Here is a 23,609-nt window from a genome sequence, read left to right on the forward strand (position 1 = left end):
AAAGACCTCAATATAACAGTGGTGTTCTATGTAGCTAAATATCTTGTGCTTATAATATATTTCAAATGTATATAGAAATGATTTCCAACAGATTTTGTTGTGTTACAGCCTGAATTCAAAATGGATTAAAGAGATTTTTGTTCTCACCCATCTGCACACGATAAACCCTTAATGACAAAGTGAAAACATGTTTTGCAAAATGTGTGCAGCTTCTGGTGGAAAGCAGACTGAAACAAGTTTTCCTCTAGGATCTTGCCTGTGCTTAGCTCCATTCCACTTATTTTTTATCCTGAAAAACGATCCATTCCTTACAATTACAAGCAGACCCATAACATGATGCAGCCACCACTATGCTTGAGAATATGGAGAGTGGTACTCAGTAATGTGTTGTATTGGATTTGTCCCAGACATAACACTTTGTATTCAGAACAAAAAGTAAATTGCTTTGCGCAATTTTTTGCAGTATTACTTTAGTGCCTTAATGCAAACAGGATGCATGTTTTGGGATATTTTTATTCTGTACAGGCTTCCTTCTTTTCAATTAGTCCAATTGTGGATTAACTACAAAGTTGTTGATCCATCCTCAGTTTTCACCTATCACAGCCATTAACTGTTTTAAGGTCACCATTGGCCTCATGATGAAATCCCTGAGCGGCTTACTCCCTCTCCAGCGACTGAGTTAGGAAGGACACCTGCATCTTTGTAGTGACTAGGTGTATTGATACATCATCCAAAGTGTAATTTTTAACTTCACCATACTCAAAAGGATATTCAATGACTGCTTTTATTTATTTATACCCTTCTACCAATAGGTGCCCTTTGTGAGGCATTGGAACACCTCCCTGGTATTTGGGGTTGAATCTGTGTTTGAAATTCACGACTCGACTGAGGGACATTTGCAGATAATTGTATGTGTGGGGTACAGAGACGAGGTAGTCATTCAAAAATCATGTTAAACAATATTATTGCAGACAGATGACAGTAGTCCAGGCAACTTATTATGTGACTTGTTAAGCAACTGTTTACTCCTGAACATATATAGGCTTGCCATAACAAAGTGGTTGAATACTTATTGAGTCAAGACATTTCAGATTTCAGATGTTTTTCAAATTTTTAACATAATTCCACTTTGACATTATGGGGTGTTGTGTGTAGGCCAGTGACAAAACAAAAACTAAATTGTATATATTTTAATTGTATATATTTTAAATATATGCTGTAACACAACAAAATGCATAAATAGTCAAGGTGTGTGAATACTTTCTGAACACACTGCATAATAGCTTGCTGCAAGATAAATTCACCTGATGCTGTGAATACCAAGAGTATACGCAAGTGGATGCTATGCTCTTTCACCCTCACATTGCTACCTTTACAGGAAGTGTGTAGAGAGTGACGGAACTCTCTTCACTGGTCCAAAGTCCAAGTCTGAAGTCAGAGTACAATTTAGACGTCACAGCCTGGGCACATCTCTCTAAGCACATTTAGCTTTCTAATGTTTTGAAATACACAACGACTGTCTCCAAAGAAATGTTCTCCTCGCCAGAGTTACCAATAAACGGTCTGTGGATGGGTTCCGTTGAGCATTTGCTTTTGTGGTGGTCCAACAGCACTTTTTCACTTCAAGGCCTCATATACCCTTTACATGCTTGCAGTAAATAAACAGCCTTGTTTCTATATTTAGATGACAGCCAGAGACAGTAACTCTGGGTAATTTGAGGATAGCAATGCTCTGTTACGTACAGCAAAAAAATAAAGACATCAAAATCGTTCATCACATCCCAAGTTTCTGCAGTTTGGTAGATGAATAGATAGAGATTTAATTGAAGTCGTCCCTCTTGTTCAGTGTCATGGACAACCATGGAATAGGTTCAAAAGCAGTGTGATCAGCAGGGCTCTTGGCAGAGGTGCTGAAAGCTGAATTAGTGGTGAGTGTTGGTGGAGATGTCGTCATGCAGATGCCTGCACTGAACGGGTGACATCAACATCAATAATGAAAGTGGCTCATCAATGACCAGGGGAGGGCTACTGTATAAAAAGGAGGGAGAGTTACTCTAAGCACTTATAAAAGACTGATCAACCAGCTAGACGGGCCCCTCCAAAGCATTACAGAAAAACATATCTAAACTTTGTGGAATTAACTCAGGCAGAAACTGGTAAGTAAAAGTTTGCAATAAATGTTGTAATCTGATATTGATAATCTAAGATACATTTAATAACTGTCTTAACGTTATGTTAAATGTGTAGCATTGTCTTACCACAGAGTTAAAGAGATAGACATGTTACTGACCTTTATTGAAAACAGATTTACTTGTAATAATGAATTAAATAAGTTCATAGAAGATTGCTGAGATGTGTTCTTAATTTTTCAGGCAATCAATATGCTTTCCATCAGATCTTTGGACAAAATTGTTTTGATAATTGTCCTCTGCAGTTTACACACAGAGGCGAGACCAATGAGGTAAGTTGACCGACTTAACCGTCAAAATGAAATTTTGTGTGTTGCATTTCATACCCTGGTTTATTCTTCAATGGCATTTCATTGCTTTGTTGTGTCCTGTATTCTAAGTCACCTCAATTAAAACGGGTTGCAATGGTTATTCTCTGACCAACAGAAAGAGGTCCATCAGTGAGGTCCAGCTCATGCATAACGTGGGAGTACACAAGCAGGTGGGGGAGAGACAAGACTGGCTTCAGCTGAAGTTAAAGGATATAATTGCAGCCTCACACGCCAAAGCACAACAACATGGACAATCAGGGAAGATCCGGAGTCTGCTTCCTGATGATCTCACAGGACTGAGCCTGTATACAAGTTAAGCCTGAGTACTCAGGGTTTGTCTTCTTTTCAGTCTTACACAAGTAATACCTCGTAAGAAAACAGTTGAAATTTCACAATGAAACTTGTGAAACTCATTTTAGTTTTAGATATTTTCTAAATTATTATTCTAATTATGTTTTTATTAATGTATTTACTATTTATTTATTTATATTTTATATTTATTTCCTGGTTTTTCTGCATTTGAATTAACAAGACACATTTTGTTAATGACCACTACCTGGACTAAAGCACACAGAACAGTATATATTTTTTTACACCACTTTACCACCTTCACCTCCTACTACACCGGCCCTGACACTCGTTGGATGTGGCAGAGCTTGAAAAATATTACGGTCAACAAAGGGAAACCTAGACCCGAGCTGCCCAGTGACGCAAGCCTACCAGATGAGCTAAATGCCAATTATGCTTGCTTCGAGGCAAGCAACACTGAGGCACGCACGAGAGCACCAGCTGTTCTGGATGACTGTGTGAAAATGTTCTCGGTAGCCGATGTGAGCAAGACTTTTAAACAGGTCAACATTCACAAAGCCGCGGGGCCAGATGGATTACCAGGACATGAACTCAAAGCATGCATGGACCAACTGGCAAGTGTCTTCCCTGACATTTTCAACCTCTCCCTAACTGAGTCTGTAATACCTACATGTTTCAAGCAGAGCACCATAGTCCCTGAGCCCAAGGAAGAGAAGGTAACCTTCCTAAATGATTACCGCCCAGTAGCGCTCACGTGGGTAGCCATGAAGTGCTTTGAAAGGCTGGTCATGACTCACATCAACAGCATCCTCCCGGATACCCTAGACCCACTCCAATTCACATACCACCCCAACAGATCCACAGATGAGGTAATCTCAATCGCACTCCACATTGCCCTTTCCCACCTGGACAAAAGGAACACCTATGTGATAATGCTGTTCATTGAAGACAGCTCAGCGTTAAACACCATAGTGCCCACAAAGCTCATCACTAAGCTAAGGATCCTACTACTAAACCCCTCCCTCTGCAATTGGATCCTGGACTTCCTGACGGGCCGCCCCAGGTGGTAAGGGTAGGCAACAACACGTCTGCCATGCTGATCCTCAACACTGGGGCCTCTCAGGGGTGTGTACTTAGTCCCCTCCTGTACTCCCTGTTCACACACGACTGCATAGCCAAACACGACTCCAACACCATCATTAAGTTTGCTGATGACACAACAGTGGTAGGCCTGATCACCGACAACGATGAAACAGCCTATAGGGAGGAGGTCAGAGAACTGGCAGTGTGGTGCCAGGACAACAACCTCTTCCTCAATGTGAGCAAGACAAAGGAGCTGATTGTGGACTACAGGAAAAGGCGGTCCGAACAAGCCCCCATTAACATCAACGGGGCTGTAGTGGAGCAGGTTGAAAGTTTCAAGTTTCTTGGTGTCCACATCACCAACAAACTATCATGGTCCAAACACAACAAGACTGTCGTGAAGAGGGCACAACAAAAAATATTTTCCCCCTCAGGAGACTGAAAAGATTTGGCATTGGTCCCCAGATCCTCAAAAAGTTCTACAGCTGCACCATCGAGAGTAATGCATCACCACCTGGTATGGCAACTGCTCGGCATCTGACTGTAAGGCGCTACGGAGGGTAGTGCATACGGCCCAGTGCATCACTGGGGCCAAGCTTCCTGCCATCCAAATATTAGGTGGTGTTAAAGGAAAGCCCATAAAATTGTCACAGACTCCAGTCACCCACTCATAGACTATTTTCTCTGCTACTGCACGGCAAGCGGTATCGCAGCACCAATTCTAGGACCAAAATTCTCCTTAACAGATTCTACCCCAAAGCCAAAAGACTGCTGAACAACTAATAAAATGGCCATCGGACTATTACATTGACCCCCCCCCATTTGTTTTGTACACTGCTGCTACTCGCTGTTTATTTTCTATGCATAGTCACTTCACCCCTACCTACATGTACAAATTATCTCTAACTTGTACCCCCGCACACTGACTCGGTACCGGTAACCCTTGTATATAGCCTTGTTATTGTTATGTTATTGTGTTAGTTTTTATTATTTTTTTATTTGAGTTTATTTGGTACATATTTTCTTCACTCTTCTTGCACTGTTGGTTAAGGGCTTGTAAGTAAGCATTTCACGGTAAAGTCTATACTTGTTGTGTTCGGCGCATGAGACAAAGTTTGATTTGATTTGTATGTGTCAAATTACCGTTAGCAGTCTCAAAAAAGGTTTGTTATTGTCTTTGATATGTCCATCTCCTTGACATTGCTTTATTTCAGTGTAAAGCACTGTTTACTTTAAATAATGTTCACAATGAGGACCAACTTGGTTGCTGTTTATCCCGTAATAATCCTAATGACATCACTGTTTACTACTCTCACAGATGCTTTGTGATTTCAAAATAAGAATTCATGAAAAGCACAAAATGTAAAAAAAAGATTGATTTCAATGTGAATATCATGTGAGATTATTTTTATATGCATTAATAAATGGAATATTTGCAAAAAAAATGGCAGGTCTACATTTGTGAGGTGGAGTTACGGGGGAGTCAGTGACCCCCTGAATGAGACAAAATGCAACAAAGTCAAACTTTGGGGGGGCTCCAAATAATGCTAATTTAATAATTTTACTAGTTTTATATGCAATTTGTACTGCTATAGTGATAACTATTAAAATAAAAGCTTATTCCAAATGAAATGTACATCCCCAGTACTGTGTCATGGTTGAAACAAATTTATTCCATGTATCTACTTGTCATCCTGGGACAGTCCCGTGTCTCAGACCCTTTTCAGGTATCCCAACTTGTCTTTCTACAAAAAATGACACATCAATTAATTACGGCTACAATGGCATTCACCGAATGTGTTCATTTCAAATTAAAAAGTTCTAAAAAACACATGTCTTTACTATTAAGCCCGTGCACATGAAGCGCCTGTACACAAAGGAGGACCGTATGTTAAGGTATAATTCACACTCTGAGTGGAAGTAAGACAAGGAGTTGAGACACTGAAGGAAGAAGAATAATCTCTCCCTTCTCATGTAAATTAGGCTTTGTGAGATACCCTGTAAGAACGTATGTGCACAAACCCCTTCAGTGTCATGAATGCAAAAGATTTGGTCATGTATCCAGTGTATGCTGAAGGGAAGAATATAGTATGCCAGCTGAGGTTATATGCTCAAATCCAATCAAATGTGTGTAGAATAACAGTGAAATGCTTACTTATGGACCCTTCCCAACATTGCATAAAGCAAAATAGAAAGATAATAACATCTGGAATAAATACAGCTCTTCAAGGTGCAATGGGTTCTATTGGAGGTGATGGGGCGAGGCCTGTCTCTGGGGAAGGAGCTGTGCGACTGCAATACCTGCACCCCTAAGAGAACCTGTGCATGTGACTGTGGCCATGACTGGGAAGTCTGCCTTGGTGGCAAGGCCTGGTGTTATCACTGCGACAAGCACGGGCACGTACTGGAAACCTGCGTGTTCCACCAGCCATGGAGGTCCAAGGCGTCGGCTGATTCGCCACCTGTTGTAAAGGCCCCACAGTCAAGTACTGTTACCGATGAGGAACTGTCCACTCTGTTCTGCGGTGTGCTCTTGGAGGAGAGGATGAGCTTTCTCTGTCTGCTGGTGAGGTCCCTGATCTACCTGTCCCTGATCTTCTGCTTCCTGCTGGAGGTGAGTCCGAGCTGCAGGCTGGGGTGCCAGAGACTTCATCGGAGCTGCAGGTTTCTGATGCTGTTGATGAGCTGGTGGCTAGCCAGCTGCCCATGGCCAATACTACTGAGCTGATGGATAGCGGTGGGGCGGAGTCTCTGCCGGTTGCTGGTAAGAGTGAAGAGCCCCTCACACACTATCTCTTGAGACTGATAATACTGAGTTGTACCCTAGGCCTGAAGCTGGGGAGGGGTCTGACCCTGCCCTTGGTTCTGCTGGGTTAGTGGCAGTCAAAACTGAACGTTGCTTTCCTGATTCACCTGACTCCCCTTCTCTGCAAAAGGTGACTGTGCCAAGAAGGGTGGACACGCCCTCAACAACCAAGCAGGTCAGTGAAGACCTGGGAGTGAAGCTGTTGTTCAAGATGAACAATCATATAGAGTGCATGTTCTCGTTGTTTCAGGTGATGTTGCTCATTCATGTTTACCTGTGTAGGCCTCCTGCAATGCAATGTCAGGACCCTGGTGAAATGCCAGCCAGCTCCTATTATGGTTCCTGTTCCTGTACATTCAGCTTGGTTATGTAAACCCCTTGTTTTTGTGTTGAAATGCTTTTGACAGCCTTCATTTCAAGGGAAGTGGTAAACCTATAACTGTTTAGTGCTTTTTCTCCACACTTCATGCGTCAAGGAGAATAGGGAGTAAACGTGACGATTGTCATTATGTTATACGTCACATAATCTAAAGTCTTGCCTGATTATGTATGTCCAGACATGGATTAATCCCCGTTTATTAGGAGAATCATATTTATTGACTGTTAGTGATGTGGGGATATGTATCATGTGAATATATTACCTGAATGTGTTTGTATATCATTGGCATACCTTTTATTGAACTTGATTATCAATTATGTAATTGGTAGGATTTGTGATGCGTTCTGGGTCATGGGTGTTGCTACAAGAAACATGTCTTTGCTTTGTTTGGGAGACTAGACAGACAGGTAACAGGTCGGCATGGATTGAAGCCTGGGTTTTCATTTGTTAGGGCTCTCCTTGATTCCGATAAGTTTATTAAGTCTACTGGCTATATCCACTTGCAAATAAAAATCCTCACATAGGCAAGAAAAAGCACATGTTCCTCGTATGCCTCCTCACTGTTAAAATCCTACCGCATTGCACCAGTGAATGAGTTTGTTTGGCATTCCATCCGACAGTGCAACCTTGGATCATAAATAACTACTCATTATTATTTGTTGATCAGTTGGTCACATTTTAACCATGACACATTACCTTTTTCTTTCTCTCAAACACGGCCAATGTTTCTCGGCAACTGAAGGATCATAATAAATTGAATATGAAAAAGGTGGACTTTGTATCATTTATTGAAATGTTCATAAACTGCACACCACAAATGGAAGGAATCTGAGAAAAATGTCATCATTGTGAGTGCAGCTGAACACTTTTTGGGACTCAGTGATTTTACAGCAGAGGCCTGCAGGGAATCCTGTCGAAGAATGTTCCACCATCACAGGCCCCCGAGCCTGTAGGGATGTGACTTGAATTAGATTGTGACTGGAGAAGTGGGACGGGGTTTTAATGTGTCTATTTTTTGTATTATGTCCGGGGTTTATTCTTCAATGTTTTTTCATTCTATTGTTCACTACCCTGTACAGTAGGGGGCGGCAATACACTTTATACGATGTAGTCCGTCTCAAACCTCAGATAAGCAGTGTGTTGGAGGGAGATTCCTAGATTTGAGAAGTGTGCAGGAGGACATGAGACAAAGGAATGTGTAGTATCAGTGGAAAAAGTTGGGTGTGTAAACTGTAGGGGTACCTGTGGTACTGGAGATCAGAACTGTGTCTGGTGAGAGAAGGGCAGGTTGAGGTTGCCATGATCAGAGTAGTGCAGAAGGTGTCCTTATGATAAGGCAGTGAAGAGAGTGGGAGAGGAAGATCCAGGGTCCAGGGTGAGGGATCCTAAGAGAATCCCTGTGAGTAGGCCGAGGCCAATAGAGTGATAGGAATAACGTACTTCAGTAAGTTTTTTTTTTTGGCGTTCAAGGCCATAGTTGTCAATTGTACTGCAGGGATGAAACGTAAATCACAGAGGATAGATAGGTGGCAGCTGCAGAGAAGTACTTGGGTGTACGAGATTTTACTGCCGAAGCGTTAGATGTTTTTGAATTATAGTGTCCCATCCTCACAGACTGCTGGCCTGGAGTAGGATCAGATGGGGCCAAAGTAGTGGAATAGTGGTGAGGTTTTAATGGGTGTAGGGTTAGTTGGAAGGGCAATTTTTTTTCACAGTGTAATGAATTCAGGCTCTAGAATAGTAGATTGATACACAGTAAATACAGTAGGTGGCGGCATGCACCTATGATATTTGTTTGCGGACTGCCAAGAAGAAGAAGAAGAAGAAGAAACTGGGCTATATATTTATTTTTAAAATTACAGTCAAATCTCGCGAGAGCTTCTGAGCATGAGTTTGTTTGCAAATAAAGGGACAACATCTCTTTTGCCTTTTAGCGGACAATGCCAAACCAATATCAATTATTTTAACGGATTGGATTGATCCTTTGAATTCCATGTATATGATTTGTACAGGGTATATGATATTAATGCGATAATATTTATCATTTAAAAGGTAAGACTTGTTTTGGTGAATGTAAGTGTTCACATGTTTGAGCTAGCTAGTTTACTGGTAGTTCCTCTGCACATATAGCTTGTTGTAGCTAACGTAACTGATTGGTTATTGATCAATACCCTGAACTAATGCAGCTAGCTAGCTAACTTGACATGAAACTACCTAGGTTGTGTTTTGTCCAGTTAGTTAGCTGACGAGTCAATAGCCAACTGTTTACACATTATGTTTGCTCATATTAGCCACTTAACCTATGTGAAGCTCAGCTACAGTGGAATTTGCTGTATGCCTTCAAAATAAAAGTCATCAATTGAAAGTGATGCAAACGGAAACAAATAGTGGTAATACAATTATTTGTTCATTTGATAACAAAACAAAAAAAAGTTTAAATAGCACTAGATGTTACAGTTCAGAATTGCATTGGGGGCATACTAACATGCACGGTACAGCCTTACCCCATTTCATGGAACCAAGATCCATAGGTAAGGATGTACATTGTAATATGAATGTTCAATACATAGTAGATTGACTGGTGAGCTTAATGTGGCTCATTTCACAGTGATTTCAGAGTCCTGCAATAAGAGCTACGATGCACATTTCTGTGTAATCTCTTCAGAATTTTAATCTGTGGATGTCACTGAGTACTCAGCCTACTCTGTGACACCCACAGATTACAATTCTGAAGAGTTTATACAAATATTAGTGTAGTAGCTCAGATTAGAGAACTTTAACTGTGGGAAATCACCTCACTAGCCTATTGTGCGTATTGACATTCATATTGCAATGTATCAGCCTAATCAACTCAAAGTTTTATTTGTCACATGCTTTTTAAACAGGTGTAGACTAACAGTGAAATGCTTACTTACGGCATAGAACAATTATAGAAACATTGTAACATGAGTAACGATAACTTGGCTATATACACAGGGTACTAGTACAGAGTAGTTGTTTAGGTGTACAGGGTAATTGAAGTAGATCTGTACATATAGGTAGGGATAAAAGGGTCAATGCAGATAGCTAATCTGGGTAGCTATGTGGTTAACTATTTAGCAGTCTTATGGCTTTGGGGGTAGAAGCCATTCAGGGTCCTGTTGGTTCCAGACTTGATGCATCGATACCGTTTGCTGTGTGGTAACAGCTAGAACAGTCTAACTTGGGTGGCAGGAGTCGTTGACAGTTTTTTTTTTATATATATTTTTTAGGGCCTTCCTCTGACACCGCCTGGTATAGAGGTCCTGGATGCCAGGGAGCTTGGCCCCAGTGATGTACTGGGTAGTACGTACTACACTGTGTAGCAGTAATGTAGTTGGTCAAGATGCTCTTAATGATGCAGCTATATACCGTTTTGTAGTATCTGAAGGCCCATGCCGAATCTTTGCAGCCTCCAGAGGGGGAAGAGTCATTGTTGTGCCTTTTCTGACTTTTGGTGTGTGTGGACCATGATAATTCCTTAGTGAGCTGAGCTGTAGTCAATAAACATCTTTCTTACACGGGTGTTCCTCTTGTCCAGATGGGAGAGGGCAGTGAGGAATGCAATAGAGGTTGCGTCATCAGTGGATCTGTTGGGGCGGTATGCGAATTGGAGTGAGACCAGGATGTCTGGGATGATGTTGACGTGAACCATCACCTGCCTTTCAAAGCATTTCACGGCCATAGACATTTAGACAGGTTACCTTGGCGTTCTTGGGTACAGGGATTACGGTGGTGTGTTGAAACATTACATATTACAGACTGTGTCAGGGAGAGGTTGAAGATGTCAGTGAAGACACTTGCCAGCTGGTCAGCGTGTGCTCGGAGTACGCGTCCTGGTAATCTGTCGGGCCTCACAATTCTGAAGAGTTTACACCAATATTAGCGTTATAGCTCATATTAGGGAACTTTAACTGTGGGAAATCACCTCACTATTCAGCCTGTTGCCGAATCTTTGCAGCCTTCTTTGCAATATGAATGCTCAATAATGCAATGTATTTTATTTAATTAGGCAAGTCAGTTAAGAACAAATTCTTATTTACAATGACGGCCTAGGAGGGCCAGAACGACAGATTTGTACCTTGTCAGCTTGGGAATTCCATCTAGCAACCTTTCGGTTACTTGCCCAACGCTCAAACCACGAGGCTACCTGCCGCCCCTATGGATGTCCAGTACTTATTGATACAGCAGGAAATTGAAATGCTAACAGTTGCTGTAGTTATTTTTTTGTGTATTTGGCAAAAGACTCTAAACAAAAGTCCAGCTTCTGTGACAACATTCACAATGTTCCTGCATTGTCTGTTGTGACAGAGATTTATTTTGGGCCTCTCAAGTAGTCTACACTTTGGACCTGTTCCAAAATGGACCTGGGTCATTCCCACTCTATGCATAAATACCATTTTCAATATAAAGACTGAACGAACCCGAAGACAACTAGACCAGTAACATATAGACATGGTTGGATCTAGACCCGATCCGAGTGAGGGAAGCGGCAGAAAAGTCCATTTGTAAACTACTTTGTTAACCAGAGTTGATAAAGCGTGAGCGAGAAAGAGGTGCCGCTGTAGCAGATGGAGGAGTCTTGTGTGTGTACTGTGAGCGAGTGACTGGCGGGGGAAGAGACTTAAACCAAGCCGAAGCGCGGTAGTAGGCTAACTTCTAGCTTGTCGTAGCTAATTTATCAAATATGATCACGTTGTACCTGTCCTGACTGCATCAAACCGAGAAACACTAGAAGCTAATTGAGGATGCATTCACTTTTTACATGTGCTGACTGCATCAAATCCGAGCAAGGGTAGCATTCCAGAGGGACATTAGAGACTGTAACGTTCTTTGCTTCACGGAAACATGGCTCACTGGAGAGACGCTATCCGATGCGGTGCAGCCAACGGGTTTCTCCACGCATCGCGCCGACAGAAACACACATCTTTCTGGTAAGAAGAGGGGCGAGGGCGTATGCCTTATGGCTAACGAGACATGGTGTGATATAAGAAACATACAGGAACTCAAATCCTTCTGTTCACCTGATTTAGAATTCCTCACAATCAAATGTAGACCGCATTACCTACCAAGAGAATTCTCTCCGATTATAATCACAGCCGTATATATCCCCCCCCAAGCAGACACATCGATAGCTCTGAACGAACTTTATTTAACTCTTTGCAAACTGGAAACCATTTATCCGGAGGCTGCATTCATTGTTGCTGGGGATTTTAACAAGGCTAATCTGAAAACAAGACTCCCTAAATTTTATCAGCATATCGATTGCGCAACCAGGGGTGGAAAAACCTTGGATCATTGTTACTCTAACTTCCGCGACGCATATAAGGCCCTGCCCCGCCCCCCTTTTGGAAAAGCTGACCACGACTCCATTTTGTTGATCCCTGCCTACAGACAGAAACTAAAACAAGAGGCTCCCACGCTGAGGTCTGTCCAACGCTGGTCCGACCAAGCTGACTCCACACTCCAAGACTGCTTCCATCACGTGGACTGGGATATGTTTCGTATTGCGTCAGTTAACAATATTGACGAATACGCTGATTCGGTGTGCGAGTTCATTAGAACGTGCGTTGAAGAGGTCGTTCCCAAAGCAACGATTAAAACATTCCCTAACCAGAAACCGTGGATTGATGGCAGCATTCGCGTGAAACTGAAAGCGCGAACCACTGCTTTTAATCAGGGCAAGGTGTCTGGTAACATGACCGAATACAAACAGTGCAGCTATTTCCTCCGCAAGGCTATCAAACAAGCTAAGCGTCAGTACAGAGACAAAGTAGAATCTCAATTCAACGGCTCAGACACAAGAGGCATGTGGCAGGGTCTACAGTCAATCACGGACTACAGGAAGAAATCCAGCCCCGTCACGGACCAGGATGTCTTGCTCCCAGGCAGACTAAATAACTTTTTTGCCCGCTTCGAGGACAATACAGTGCCACTGACACGGCCTGCAACGGAAACGTGCGGTCTCTCCTTCACTGCAGCCGAGGTGAGTAAGACATTTAAACGTGTTAACCCTCGCAAGGCTGCAGGCCCAGACGGCATCCCCAGCCGCGCCCTCAGAGCATGCGCAGACCGGCTGGCCGGTGTGTTTACGGACATATTCAATCAATCCCTATACCAGTCTGCTGTTCCCACACTAGTCAAGGACCATATCACCTCCACCCTATCTGACACCCTAGACCCACTCCAATTTGCTTACCGCCCAAATAGGTCCACAGACGATGCAATCTCAACCACACTGCACACTGCCCTAACCCATCTGGACAAGAGGAATACCTATGTGAGAATGCTGTTCATCGACTACAGCTCGGCATTCAACACCATAGTACCCTCCAAGCTCGTTATCAAGCTCGAGACCCTGGGTCTCGACCCCGCCCTGTGCAACTGGGTACTGGACTTCCTGACGGGCCGCCCCCAGGTGGTGACAACATCTCCTCCCCGCTGATCCTCAACACTGGGGCCCCACAAGGGTGCGTTCTGAGCCCTCTCCTGTACTCCCTGTTCACCCACGACTGCGTGGCCACGCACGCCTCCAACTCAATCATCAAGTTTGCGGACGACACAACAGTGGTAGGCTTGATTACCAACAACGACGAGACGGCCTACAGGGAGGAGGTGAGGGCCCTCTGAGTGTGGTGTCAGGAAAATAACTTAACACTTAACATCAACAAAACTAAGGAGATGATTGTGGACTTCAGGAAACAGCAGAGGGAACACCTCCCTATCCACATCGATGGAACAGTAGTGGAGAGGGTAGCAAGTTTTAAGTTCCTCGGCATACACATCACAGACAAACTGAATTGGTCCACTCACACAGACAGCATTGTGAAGAAGGTGCAGCAGCGCCTCTTCAACCTCAGGAGGCTGAAGAAATTCGACTTGTCACCAAAAGCACTCACAAACTTCTACAGATGCACAATCGAGAGCATCCTGTCAGGCTGTATCACCACCTGGTACGGCAACTGCTCCGCCCTCAACCGTAAGGCTCTCCAGAGGGTAGTGAGGTCTGCACAACTCATCACCGGGGGCAAACTACCTGCCCTCCAGGACCCACCAGATACACCACCCGATGTTACAGGAAGGCCATAAAGATCATCAAGGACAACAACCACCCGAGCCACTGCCTGTTCAAACCCCGCTATCATCCAGAAGACATTGACCTCATCCCGTCAGTTGAGGATGCCTGGTCATTCTTTAAACTAACTTCCTCACCATTTTAGATAAGCATTCTCATTACAAAAAATGGCCAGAACCAAGAGCAGTACAGGTGCATCAAAGGGCAGGGGACCGAGCCAGACCCACTGGCTCAAAACAGCTTCTATCTCAAGGCCATCAGACTGTTAAACAGCCACCACTAACATTGAGTGGCTGCTGCCAACACACTGACACTGACTCAATACACATCAATTGTCTTATTTGTTTATTACAAAGTAATTCACAGAAATGCATAAACAAACAAGGTAAATGTGGTTACAAGAAATGATAGGAGAATGTGCCCTAGTGGGCTAAACCGGCATGGGGGTTTGTTGGACAAAGGGGAAGTGATTGATTACAATGTGCGCATATGGTCTAGTTGTCAGTGGAATAGTCTACAATGTTTTTTCAGATCAGTACTCGAGGCAGGGGCATACAACGCAGCATAGCTTTTAGTAGTTTAACATTTATTTTGTATGTATTTATTCAGGTTCACAGTGTGGACCAAACCAAGGACCCCGTACCGAACAGTTCAGTACGAATACGTGTACCGTTACACCCCTACAACATATATGTTGAACAATAATATTACAATGTATACCTTATCCCTTTTGATGGACCCAAGAGCCATAGGTATCAGCCTACTCTGACACACACAGATTACAATTCTGAAGTGTTTACACAACTAATATGCGCTATGACGCTAATATTTATCTTTAACTGTCGGAAATCCCCTCACACTACAGTTTTTAGTCTCGCAGTAAGAGCTACGAAGCTCATATGTGTGAACTCTTCAGAATTGTAATCTGTGGATGTCAGTCAGTTGATACCCCATTTCAATGACCCAAGATTCATAGGTAAGGCTATACAGTGCATTCAAAAAGTATTCAGATCCCTTGACTTTTTCCACATTTTGTTACATTACAGCCTTATTCAAATATATATCTCATTAATCTACACACAACACACCATAATGACACATCAAAAACAGGTTTAGACATTTATGCAAATGTCAAGAAAAAAGGTCACATTTACATAAGTATTAAGACCCTTTACTTTGTTGAAGAACTTTTGGTAGCGATTACACCCAAGAAGACTTGAGGCTATGACGCTACAATCTTGGCACACCTGTATTTGGGGAGTTTCTCCCCTTCTCTGCAGATCCTCTCCGGTCCTGTCAGGTTGGATGGGGAGCGTTGCTGTTCAGCTATTTTCAGGTCTCTCGAGACTTCGATCGGGTTCAGGCTCTGGCTGGGCCACTCAAGGACATTCAGAGACGTGTCCCGAAGCCACTCCTGTGTTGTCTTGGTTGTGTGCATTGTCCTGTTGGAGGTTAACCTTCTCTGAGGTCCTGAGCACTGTGGAGCAGGTTTTCATCAAGGATCTCTCTGTACTTTGCTCCATTCATCTTTCCCTCGATCCTAACTAGTCTCCCAATCCCTGCCACTGAAAAACATCCCAACAGCATGATGCTGCCACCATCAGGCCAAAGCACTCAATCTTGGTTTCATCAGACCAGTGAATCTTGTTTCTCATGGTCTGAGTCCTTAATAAGAGGCCTTTTGGCAAATTTTACTGAGGAGTGGCTTCCGTTTGGCCGCTCTACCATGAAGGACTGATTGGTGGAGTGCTGCAGAGATGATTGTCCGTCCTTTTGAAAGATTCTCCCATCTCCACAGAGATATAACTAAAATCATTGTCAAGTCATTGGATAAGTATTCACCCGCTTTGTTTAGGAAAGCCTAAATGAGTTCAGAAGTAAAATGTGGCTTATCAAATCACACTAAGTTTTATATGTGAAATAATAGAGGTTGGCATTATTCTTTTTTATGACTACCCCCTTCCTCTGTCCCACATTAAAACAGTACAAGTCAAAAGTTTGGACACACCTACTCATTCCAGGGTTTTTCTTTTTTTTTTGTACTATTTTCTACATTGTAGAATAATAGTGAAGACACAAACTATGAAATAACACATATGGAATCATGTAGTAACAAAAAAAGTGTTTAACAAATCAAAATATATTTGAGATTCTTCAAATAGCCACCCTTTGCCTTGATGACAGCTTTGCACACTCTTGGCAGACTTTTGACTGGTACTGTGTATCTGTAAGGTCCCTCAGGCAAATATTGCATTTAAAGACCAGGGAGCTTTTTAAAAGCCTCATAAGGAAGGGCAGTGATTGGTAGATGGTTAATATTAATAATAACAGATCAGACATTGAATATATCTTTAAGCATGGTTAAGATAATAATTATGCTGTGGATGATATATTAAACCAGACTAAATTGTCATTCTGAACTGAGCTGCATGACAGGAAGGAAACTGTTTCGGGATGTGATTTTAAAACAGCTACAGAGTTCAATGGCTGTGATCTGAGGATGGATCAACAACATTGCAGTGACTCTACAATAATGACTTAAATGACAGAGTGAAAATAACAATTTAAATATACAGAATAAAACAAATATTCCTAAACATGTATATGCATTAAGGCACTAAAGTAATACTGCAAAAAAAAAACACAACAAAGGAATAGATCACTGAGTTAACTGCCTCCTGATTTTCAAGCATGGTGCTGGCTCCAGCATGGTATGGGTATGAGTTTTTTAGGATGAAAATCTAGGATGAAATCCTACAGGACAACCTGTTTGTCTGCTTTACACCAGATACTGGGAGGGGAATTCACCTTTCAGTGGGACAATAAGCCAAATCTGCACTGGAGTTGCTTACCAAGAAGAACTGTATGTTCCTGAGTGGTCAAGTTAGTTTTGACCTAAATCTGCTTGAAAATCTATGGCAAGACTTGAAAATTGCTGTCTAGCCATGATCCCCAGCACCTTGACAGAGCTTGAAGAATAAAAAATTAAAAAATGGGCAAATATTGTCCAATACAGGTGTGCAAAGCTCTTATGAGTTTCTAACGTGGGGGTGAATACCTATCTAATGAAGGTATATTAGTGTTAACATTTTCATTAATTCACTTTTTTTTTAAAGATTCCTCTTCCACTTTGACATTGGAGTATTTTGTGTAGATCGTTGACCATAAAAGGACAAATCCATTTCAATCCCACTTTGTCACATAACATGTGAAGAAATCCAAGGGAGGTGTAGACTTTATAAGTATGCCCCAATTACAACTGAAGTCTACAGCCACAATACGATTTCAATAGATTTTTGCTTTATTTAGTCAAATTAACTAATTGTCTTTTAAGATTATATAACAACATTTAGAACTTGTTTAACATGATCTAGTCCAAATATGGCCTGAGTCCTCAATTTGTATCCGTTTGCACCGCTTTCAATGGGGGACTTTTATTTTGAAGGCTGCCCGCAAATTCCACTATTGTGGCTAATCCTTATTGTGGCCAGCTTCACACTGCCTGGCTAGCTATACAAATATATTTCTATTTTTACAAACATTCTAAGTCATCTCTGCTATTTACTAGCTGGGACAGGTAACTAACTTAGTGCTGGCTATGTTGTGATCGCATTAGTTAGCTGAGGTGCTACTGTCATCATTGTTAGTTAGCTAGCTAGTTAGCCACAATTAGCTAGCTAGTTAGCCACAATTAGTTTAGCTCGTATTATTCGGGATCATCGTGACATTAGCTTGCGAGCAGCTGTGAAGAGTTAGAATGCGAAGGGGAACTGCTTTTTAGTTTCGTATTCACTGAATTTATAACTAGCATTTATGTGAATATTTACAGCTTGTTTGGCTCTCCTGAATTAACCTAGTGAATTAATATCTAACTCGACTCCCTTCGTCATGTCACATTATGAATGGTGAGTAATCTGGGCTGGATGTCTCTGCATTGGTGATGGCAGCACGTCCAGTCATATGATAGCAACTCAAGTGACACTGAGAAAAACAACCGACCTCGCAAACTCTGCAAGCACTCGAGGTGAGGCAATTACCTTATATTTGATAGCGTGTACGGTCAGATTAAACTGACACTAACCAAGATGGTTGTCATTTCTGTGGAGGCATTTCACATCCATGATCATGTGTATAGTGCTATAGGTGTAGTCCATCCTATTATAGGCTAGACAGATGTTTTTCAGCATAGTCACACACTCATTGTGCACTTCTTTACTTTTCTATATATTTCTTTGCAAGTATTTTCTTATAAAAAAGCTCTGCGTTGTTGGTTAAGGACTTGTTGGTGAAGTCTACACCTGTTGTTTTCGGCACATGTAACAAATACATTTTGATTTCATAATGTTGACATTGACCATTGTGATTTCCAATGAAGGCCTGGTTACTCTTGAGCCCAACATCACAAAAGGCTACTGTTTTTATCATGGCTGTAAAGTCAGATGGGCTGTCATAACTCTCCCAGTAGTCATTATTTTAAAAGTCCACTGTCATGATAGCATGACAGCGCTATGTACACTTTATAACTACAAGTTTAAAGTGTTTGCTAATGGTCTATGCCCTTTACTGGCTGTTGTTTTGGCAGATAGGAAGTCTTTGGCATTTCTTGGGTCATTGTCGTTCAGTTATTTAAGAGTCCCTAGAGAGACTAGCTACCTAACTTCCAAAGCAAACTCTTTAAAAAAAACAGTCCTTATTTTTCATAACTTCTAAGAACTGGTGCAGAACATGACCATGCAAGTGTGTTTTTTGGCTTCTCTCCAAACAGGAACGTTGGCCTGCTTTTTATACTTCCATGGCTCACTGATGTGATGTGCCCTCATATTAAGGAACAGACATTATCCTATACAACACTGTGCTTTTACTGAATCTCTGGGACAATATGTTCAATATTTCAATACTAAATGGGAAGCTATTACTCATGATTGTAGGCCTATATAGGGACGCAATCATTTTGATAATGCTTTTAATGTATTTTCCCTTTATACGATGTACCAATAGACAAGTGGTCCGCCTACACTAAAAGGGATTCTGCTTTTGTGCATATACATTTGTGTCCTTCCATTCTCTCCAGTTAGTCTTCTTGGGTTAGATGGGCTGCTTCTATGCTATCTGTCTTTTTTTAAATTGTTTTATTATTATTGAATATTTAAAACATACAATATACTTGCAGTGAAGCCGCTCAACAACTACATCACATTTGTCATCTAACAGACTCCCATCCAGAGCGACACACAGAAGCAACCAGGGTCAACGCCCTGCTCAAGGGCACGTCGACAGATCTCCCACAAGGTCACAAAATCGTGACTGTGACAGTATGGCCCAGGGTGGTGTTATAATTACCTCTAGAGGTAAATACTGGTTCTAGTAAAGCCCTGGACCATACGGTCACCGCTGACAGAGGTCCTGAGTGTCTTTACGGTCACAGCAGACACAAGATTTGTGACCTTCAATCTGTAATAATACATTAGGGGAAGAAGTGTGTGAAGTTCAACAGCTATTAGTATTTATTGTGCTTTCTGCTCTGGACAGCGCTCAGTCCCGTGCATCTCGACTAGAAGCAGACCTGGTGAAGATGAGCCTGCATGGTGCTAGTGGGGGCAGTGACCGCTCACGCGACCGCCGCCGCTCCAGCGACCGCTCCCGGGACTCGTCGCACGAGAGGGGAGAGGGCCAGCTCACCCCCTGCATCAGAAATGTCACCTCGCCCACCCGCCAGCACAACAGCGGTGAGTAGAACGTAGTGCGAACACTTTCACACAGTCTCCTAAAATAATATTTCTAAGAGAACATGGATGGATTCTAATGTTGGCATGTAATAGGAGTAGTCTGTGAGAAAGGTCAGTCGTCATGCCAGTGAGTTAGTGCCTCTCTCCCTCCACCTCCAGACCGTGAGAGGGACGGTGGCTCCAGGCCCAGCAGCCCCCGTCCTCAGAGGATTTCCCCCAGCAGCTCCAGTAGTAGCGGGGTGGTCAGCAGCCGTAATAGCAGCCTGTCCAGCACTGAGGGCTGCTTTAAGAGCCTGGGAGTGGGAGATATGGTGTTTGTCTATGAGAATAGCAAGGAGGGACTGGGCACGGGCCTGGGTACCCGCAGCATCCGGACCTCAGGCTCCGAGAGGGTCACTCTTATAGTAGATAACACACGGTTCGTGGTGGACCCTTCAATCTTCACAGCACAGCCCAACACCATGCTGGGCAGGTAGGGCTGACCTCATTGTTGTACTTTGTTATGGTGAAATCATCAATCCGTATCAAGTTTTGTTTTACCAGTATGGTTATGAGGAGGAAGTCACCTACATGGGTTTTTTCCTTTAGCTTTTTTATTGTATGAAAGCTGAACAACACTGAAGTGTGACCTATTTTGTGGTTTCTTGCAGAATGTTTGGATCTGGAAGGGAACACAATTTCACACGGCCCAATGAAAAAGGAGAGTATGAAGTCGCCGAGGGCATCAGCTCTACGGTGTTCCGAGCCATCCTGGTCAGTCAATAGCACTGTATTACCAAGTACAACACTCCCTTTTACTAACTTGGTCAATTATTGACTGTTTTTACTTGAAAACAATTCCTTGATCTAGTGTAGCCATTGCTAACCTTTGCTCTTCTGAGCCACAATGGGAGGGGCAGCCTGCTACTCATAGTAATCCTGAATTGATTAACTTACTTGTTGATTGTCTGAAACTTTGTAGCTTAATTATATAGACAACAGAAACATTTACTTAAGGCTATAGGATCAACCTCAGACTGTTATTATAGAGTAGATGCCATGAGTTGTCCACTGAGGCTATGAATGTCCTGAGAACAAGTACAACAATCAATACCACTGGCTGTAGGCTGCTGATGTGAAAATGGAGGATGGGATTGATACATGTGGGCTGTTGTTGACAAACATGGATCAATCTGGCCTCAGAGGCAGCGTACTTGTTTAGAAAGATGCATCATTTTATTTTTGCATTTGCAAATCTATATCCATGCCCAGCTCAACTGGCAATAAACTGATATCTGTACGTAGGGGGAAGGGCATTGGCCATTTTGAACATTTTAGGAAGGGGGAGCTGATAGCGGGCAGTCTCTGTAATGCCTGTCTTTTGTGTTTTCTCTGTTCACTCTAACTGGCAGGATTACTACAAATCTGGGATAATCCGTTGCCCTGATGGAATCTCCATCCCTGAGCTGAGAGAGGCATGTGACTATCTGTGCATCACCTTTGACTACAGCACCATCAAGTGCAGAGACCTCAGTGAGTACACCCCCTTTTTACCCTTCTTGACCTGGTTGGCTCAGTGAACATAAATAATGAGCCCTTGGTTTTCATATCCCTTATTAGTGATTTAATTAGGTTTCCATTAAACTGATGAAGATGTTATGGAAAGTTAGTGTGTTGGTTTGCGTATCTGAACTGCTGTCTCCTGACTGACCATGTCCCGCTGTCCCTAGGTGCCCTCATGCATGAGCTGTCTAACGACGGTGCCCGGCGTCAGTTTGAGTTCTACCTGGAGGAAATGGTTGTGTCTCTGATGGTGGCCAGCGCCCAGAGTGGAGAGAGAGAATGCCACATCGTGGTGCTCACTGATGACGACGTAGTGGACTGGGATGAAGAGTACCCACCACAGATGGGAGAAGAGTATTCACAGAGTGAGTTAATACACACACACTCTCCACCCACCCCTATTTGACCTAGATATTTTGTGTGCATATTGATTGTGTCATTTTTAAATGTAAGTAGTTCTGTCCTTGAGTTGTTCTGGTCTATTTATGTTCTGTATTATGTCATGTTTCATGTTCTGTGTGGACCCCAGGTAGAGTAGTTTCGGCTTTCGCAACAGCTAATAGGGATCCTTATAAGATACTGAATACCAAAAACGTGATCTTCCTAATTAGTAATCCCTGCTGTGGATTAAACTGTTGTTCACTTACCTAAAGGGACCAACTTAATTGACACTGCTTAAAAAAGTTGTTGATAATGAGTTGCTGTGTGTTTCACAACATTTTATTTTCTCTCTGCAGTAATATACAGTACAAAACTATACCGGTTCTTCAAGTATATAGAAAATCGAGATGTTGCCAAATCAGTTTTAAAGGAGAGAGGACTGAAGAAAATAAGATTAGGCATTGAAGGTAAGATGCTGATTTTTATCATGTATTTGCTGGGGTTCAGAGTAAAAATGTAAGATTTCGCTTCAGCATTGTGAACTCACTGGCTCTGTTGTCTGCCCCATGTATTGGTAGGTTACCCCACATATAAAGAGAAGGTGAAGAAGCGTCCTGGTGGCCGTCCTGAGGTCATCTACAACTACGTTCAGAGGCCTTTCATCCGCATGTCCTGGGAGAAGGAGGAGGGCAAGAGCCGCCATGTTGACTTCCAGTGTGTCAAAAGCAAGTCCATCACTAACCTGGCTGCAGCTGCTGCAGATATCCCCCAGGACCAGCTGGTCAACATGCACCCTGGCCCTCAGGTGGATGAGCTGGACAACCTCCCCAACCAGCCCACTAGCGGAGCCCAGTACAACTACAACAACGACCCCGGTGACCCAGACGCCCCCTCGCCCGCAGTCTGAGGACTGCCCCCTCCCTGACATCTCCCTCCCCAGCGTACCGCAGCATGGAGCTAGGAGGGGCATCATAACCATATTGCCTTGGCACCTCCTCCGCAGCCTTAGAGCCTCAAGGATCTGGTCGACTGTAAAAACCCTATAAGGGACTAGACTGGCAAAAGGGCATATTTCTCTTATTTCATAAAATAAAATACTTGACCAAAGGAATTTCTTTTTCTGTTAATTGTTTGAAATAAATTTAGCAAACCCAATTATTTTGTAATTATTATATATTGTTATTGTACAATGGTTATTGGGCTGTGCACTGGTGTTACTGTGCTCTCCTCCTGAGTTTTATGTGCAGTTCTAGGCATACTTCCTAGATGGCAAGACTAGTGAATACTGTAACTGTTCGGGGAATGGTTGCAGAGCGGGATGCCTGGCCATGGAGAAAATCCTCTGATTTCATCACCATTCAGTGGAAAGTACTGTTGAATTCCCCTCAGATATACTTTGAATCATGTAAGGGTTGGTTGACATCATAGAATTGGTGATGTGATGCTGTGCTCTGTGCTCCCTAAATATTCAGCATGATATAAAGACATTCAAATCACATTGTATTGTTTTTATTCTTATTATGCTTATCCATTAATAGCACTTGAGTTGAAAGAGGTTACTTTAACCTTAACCCTCTGTTGGTTTTATTTGGCCCCCCACATTTTCTGAGCAAAAATGAAAGTTCAGCTTTACAGCATGATTGAAATTTAGAGGCAATGTTGCTGCATTAGTGGAGACTGTATTCATGGTGAACGCTGCATCAATTAGAAATCTCCTTTACATTTCTATTGCGCAATCTGTAACGCTTCAGCGATACAGATTTGAATAGAGACCCTACACTTTCAAACTG

At 42.6% G+C, this 23,609-nt stretch overlaps 2 protein-coding genes across 6 annotated transcripts; both read left to right on the top strand.

The window, feature by feature from the left end:
- The first annotated feature begins 2,381 nt into the window (after nt 1–2,381).
- LOC118362847 (parathyroid hormone) lies at nt 2,382–2,817 on the top strand. Its single transcript, XM_035743510.1, has 2 exons — nt 2,382–2,461; nt 2,616–2,817. Exons 1-2 carry the CDS (start codon nt 2,382–2,384, stop codon nt 2,815–2,817), a joined length of 282 nt encoding a protein of 93 aa, XP_035599403.1.
- Nucleotides 2,818–8,965: 6,148 nt separating this feature from the next.
- On the top strand, nt 8,966–23,317 carry LOC118359150 (BTB/POZ domain-containing protein 10). Of its 5 annotated transcripts, none has more exons than XM_035737471.2 (10): nt 8,966–9,129; nt 18,081–18,194; nt 19,382–19,518; nt 19,700–19,896; nt 20,056–20,368; nt 20,547–20,649; nt 21,288–21,408; nt 21,606–21,803; nt 22,176–22,286; nt 22,398–23,317. In XM_035737471.2, exons 4-10 carry the CDS (start codon nt 19,743–19,745, stop codon nt 22,724–22,726), a joined length of 1,329 nt encoding a protein of 442 aa, XP_035593364.2. In that variant the 5' UTR covers nt 8,966–9,129; nt 18,081–18,194; nt 19,382–19,518; nt 19,700–19,742; the 3' UTR covers nt 22,727–23,317. The 5 variants fall into 5 exon arrangements, with proteins under 5 accessions (XP_035593364.2, XP_035593381.2, XP_052337263.1 ...); XM_035737462.2 differs by lacking the exon at nt 8,966–9,129 and adding an exon at nt 14,464–17,747; XM_035737488.2 differs by lacking the exon at nt 19,382–19,518.
- Nucleotides 23,318–23,609: the final 292 nt, after the last annotated feature.

The sequence above is a fragment of the Oncorhynchus keta genome, chromosome 2 (assembly GCF_023373465.1).
Source record: "Oncorhynchus keta strain PuntledgeMale-10-30-2019 chromosome 2, Oket_V2, whole genome shotgun sequence".
In the NCBI taxonomy this organism is placed as follows: Eukaryota; Metazoa; Chordata; class Actinopteri; order Salmoniformes; family Salmonidae; genus Oncorhynchus; species Oncorhynchus keta.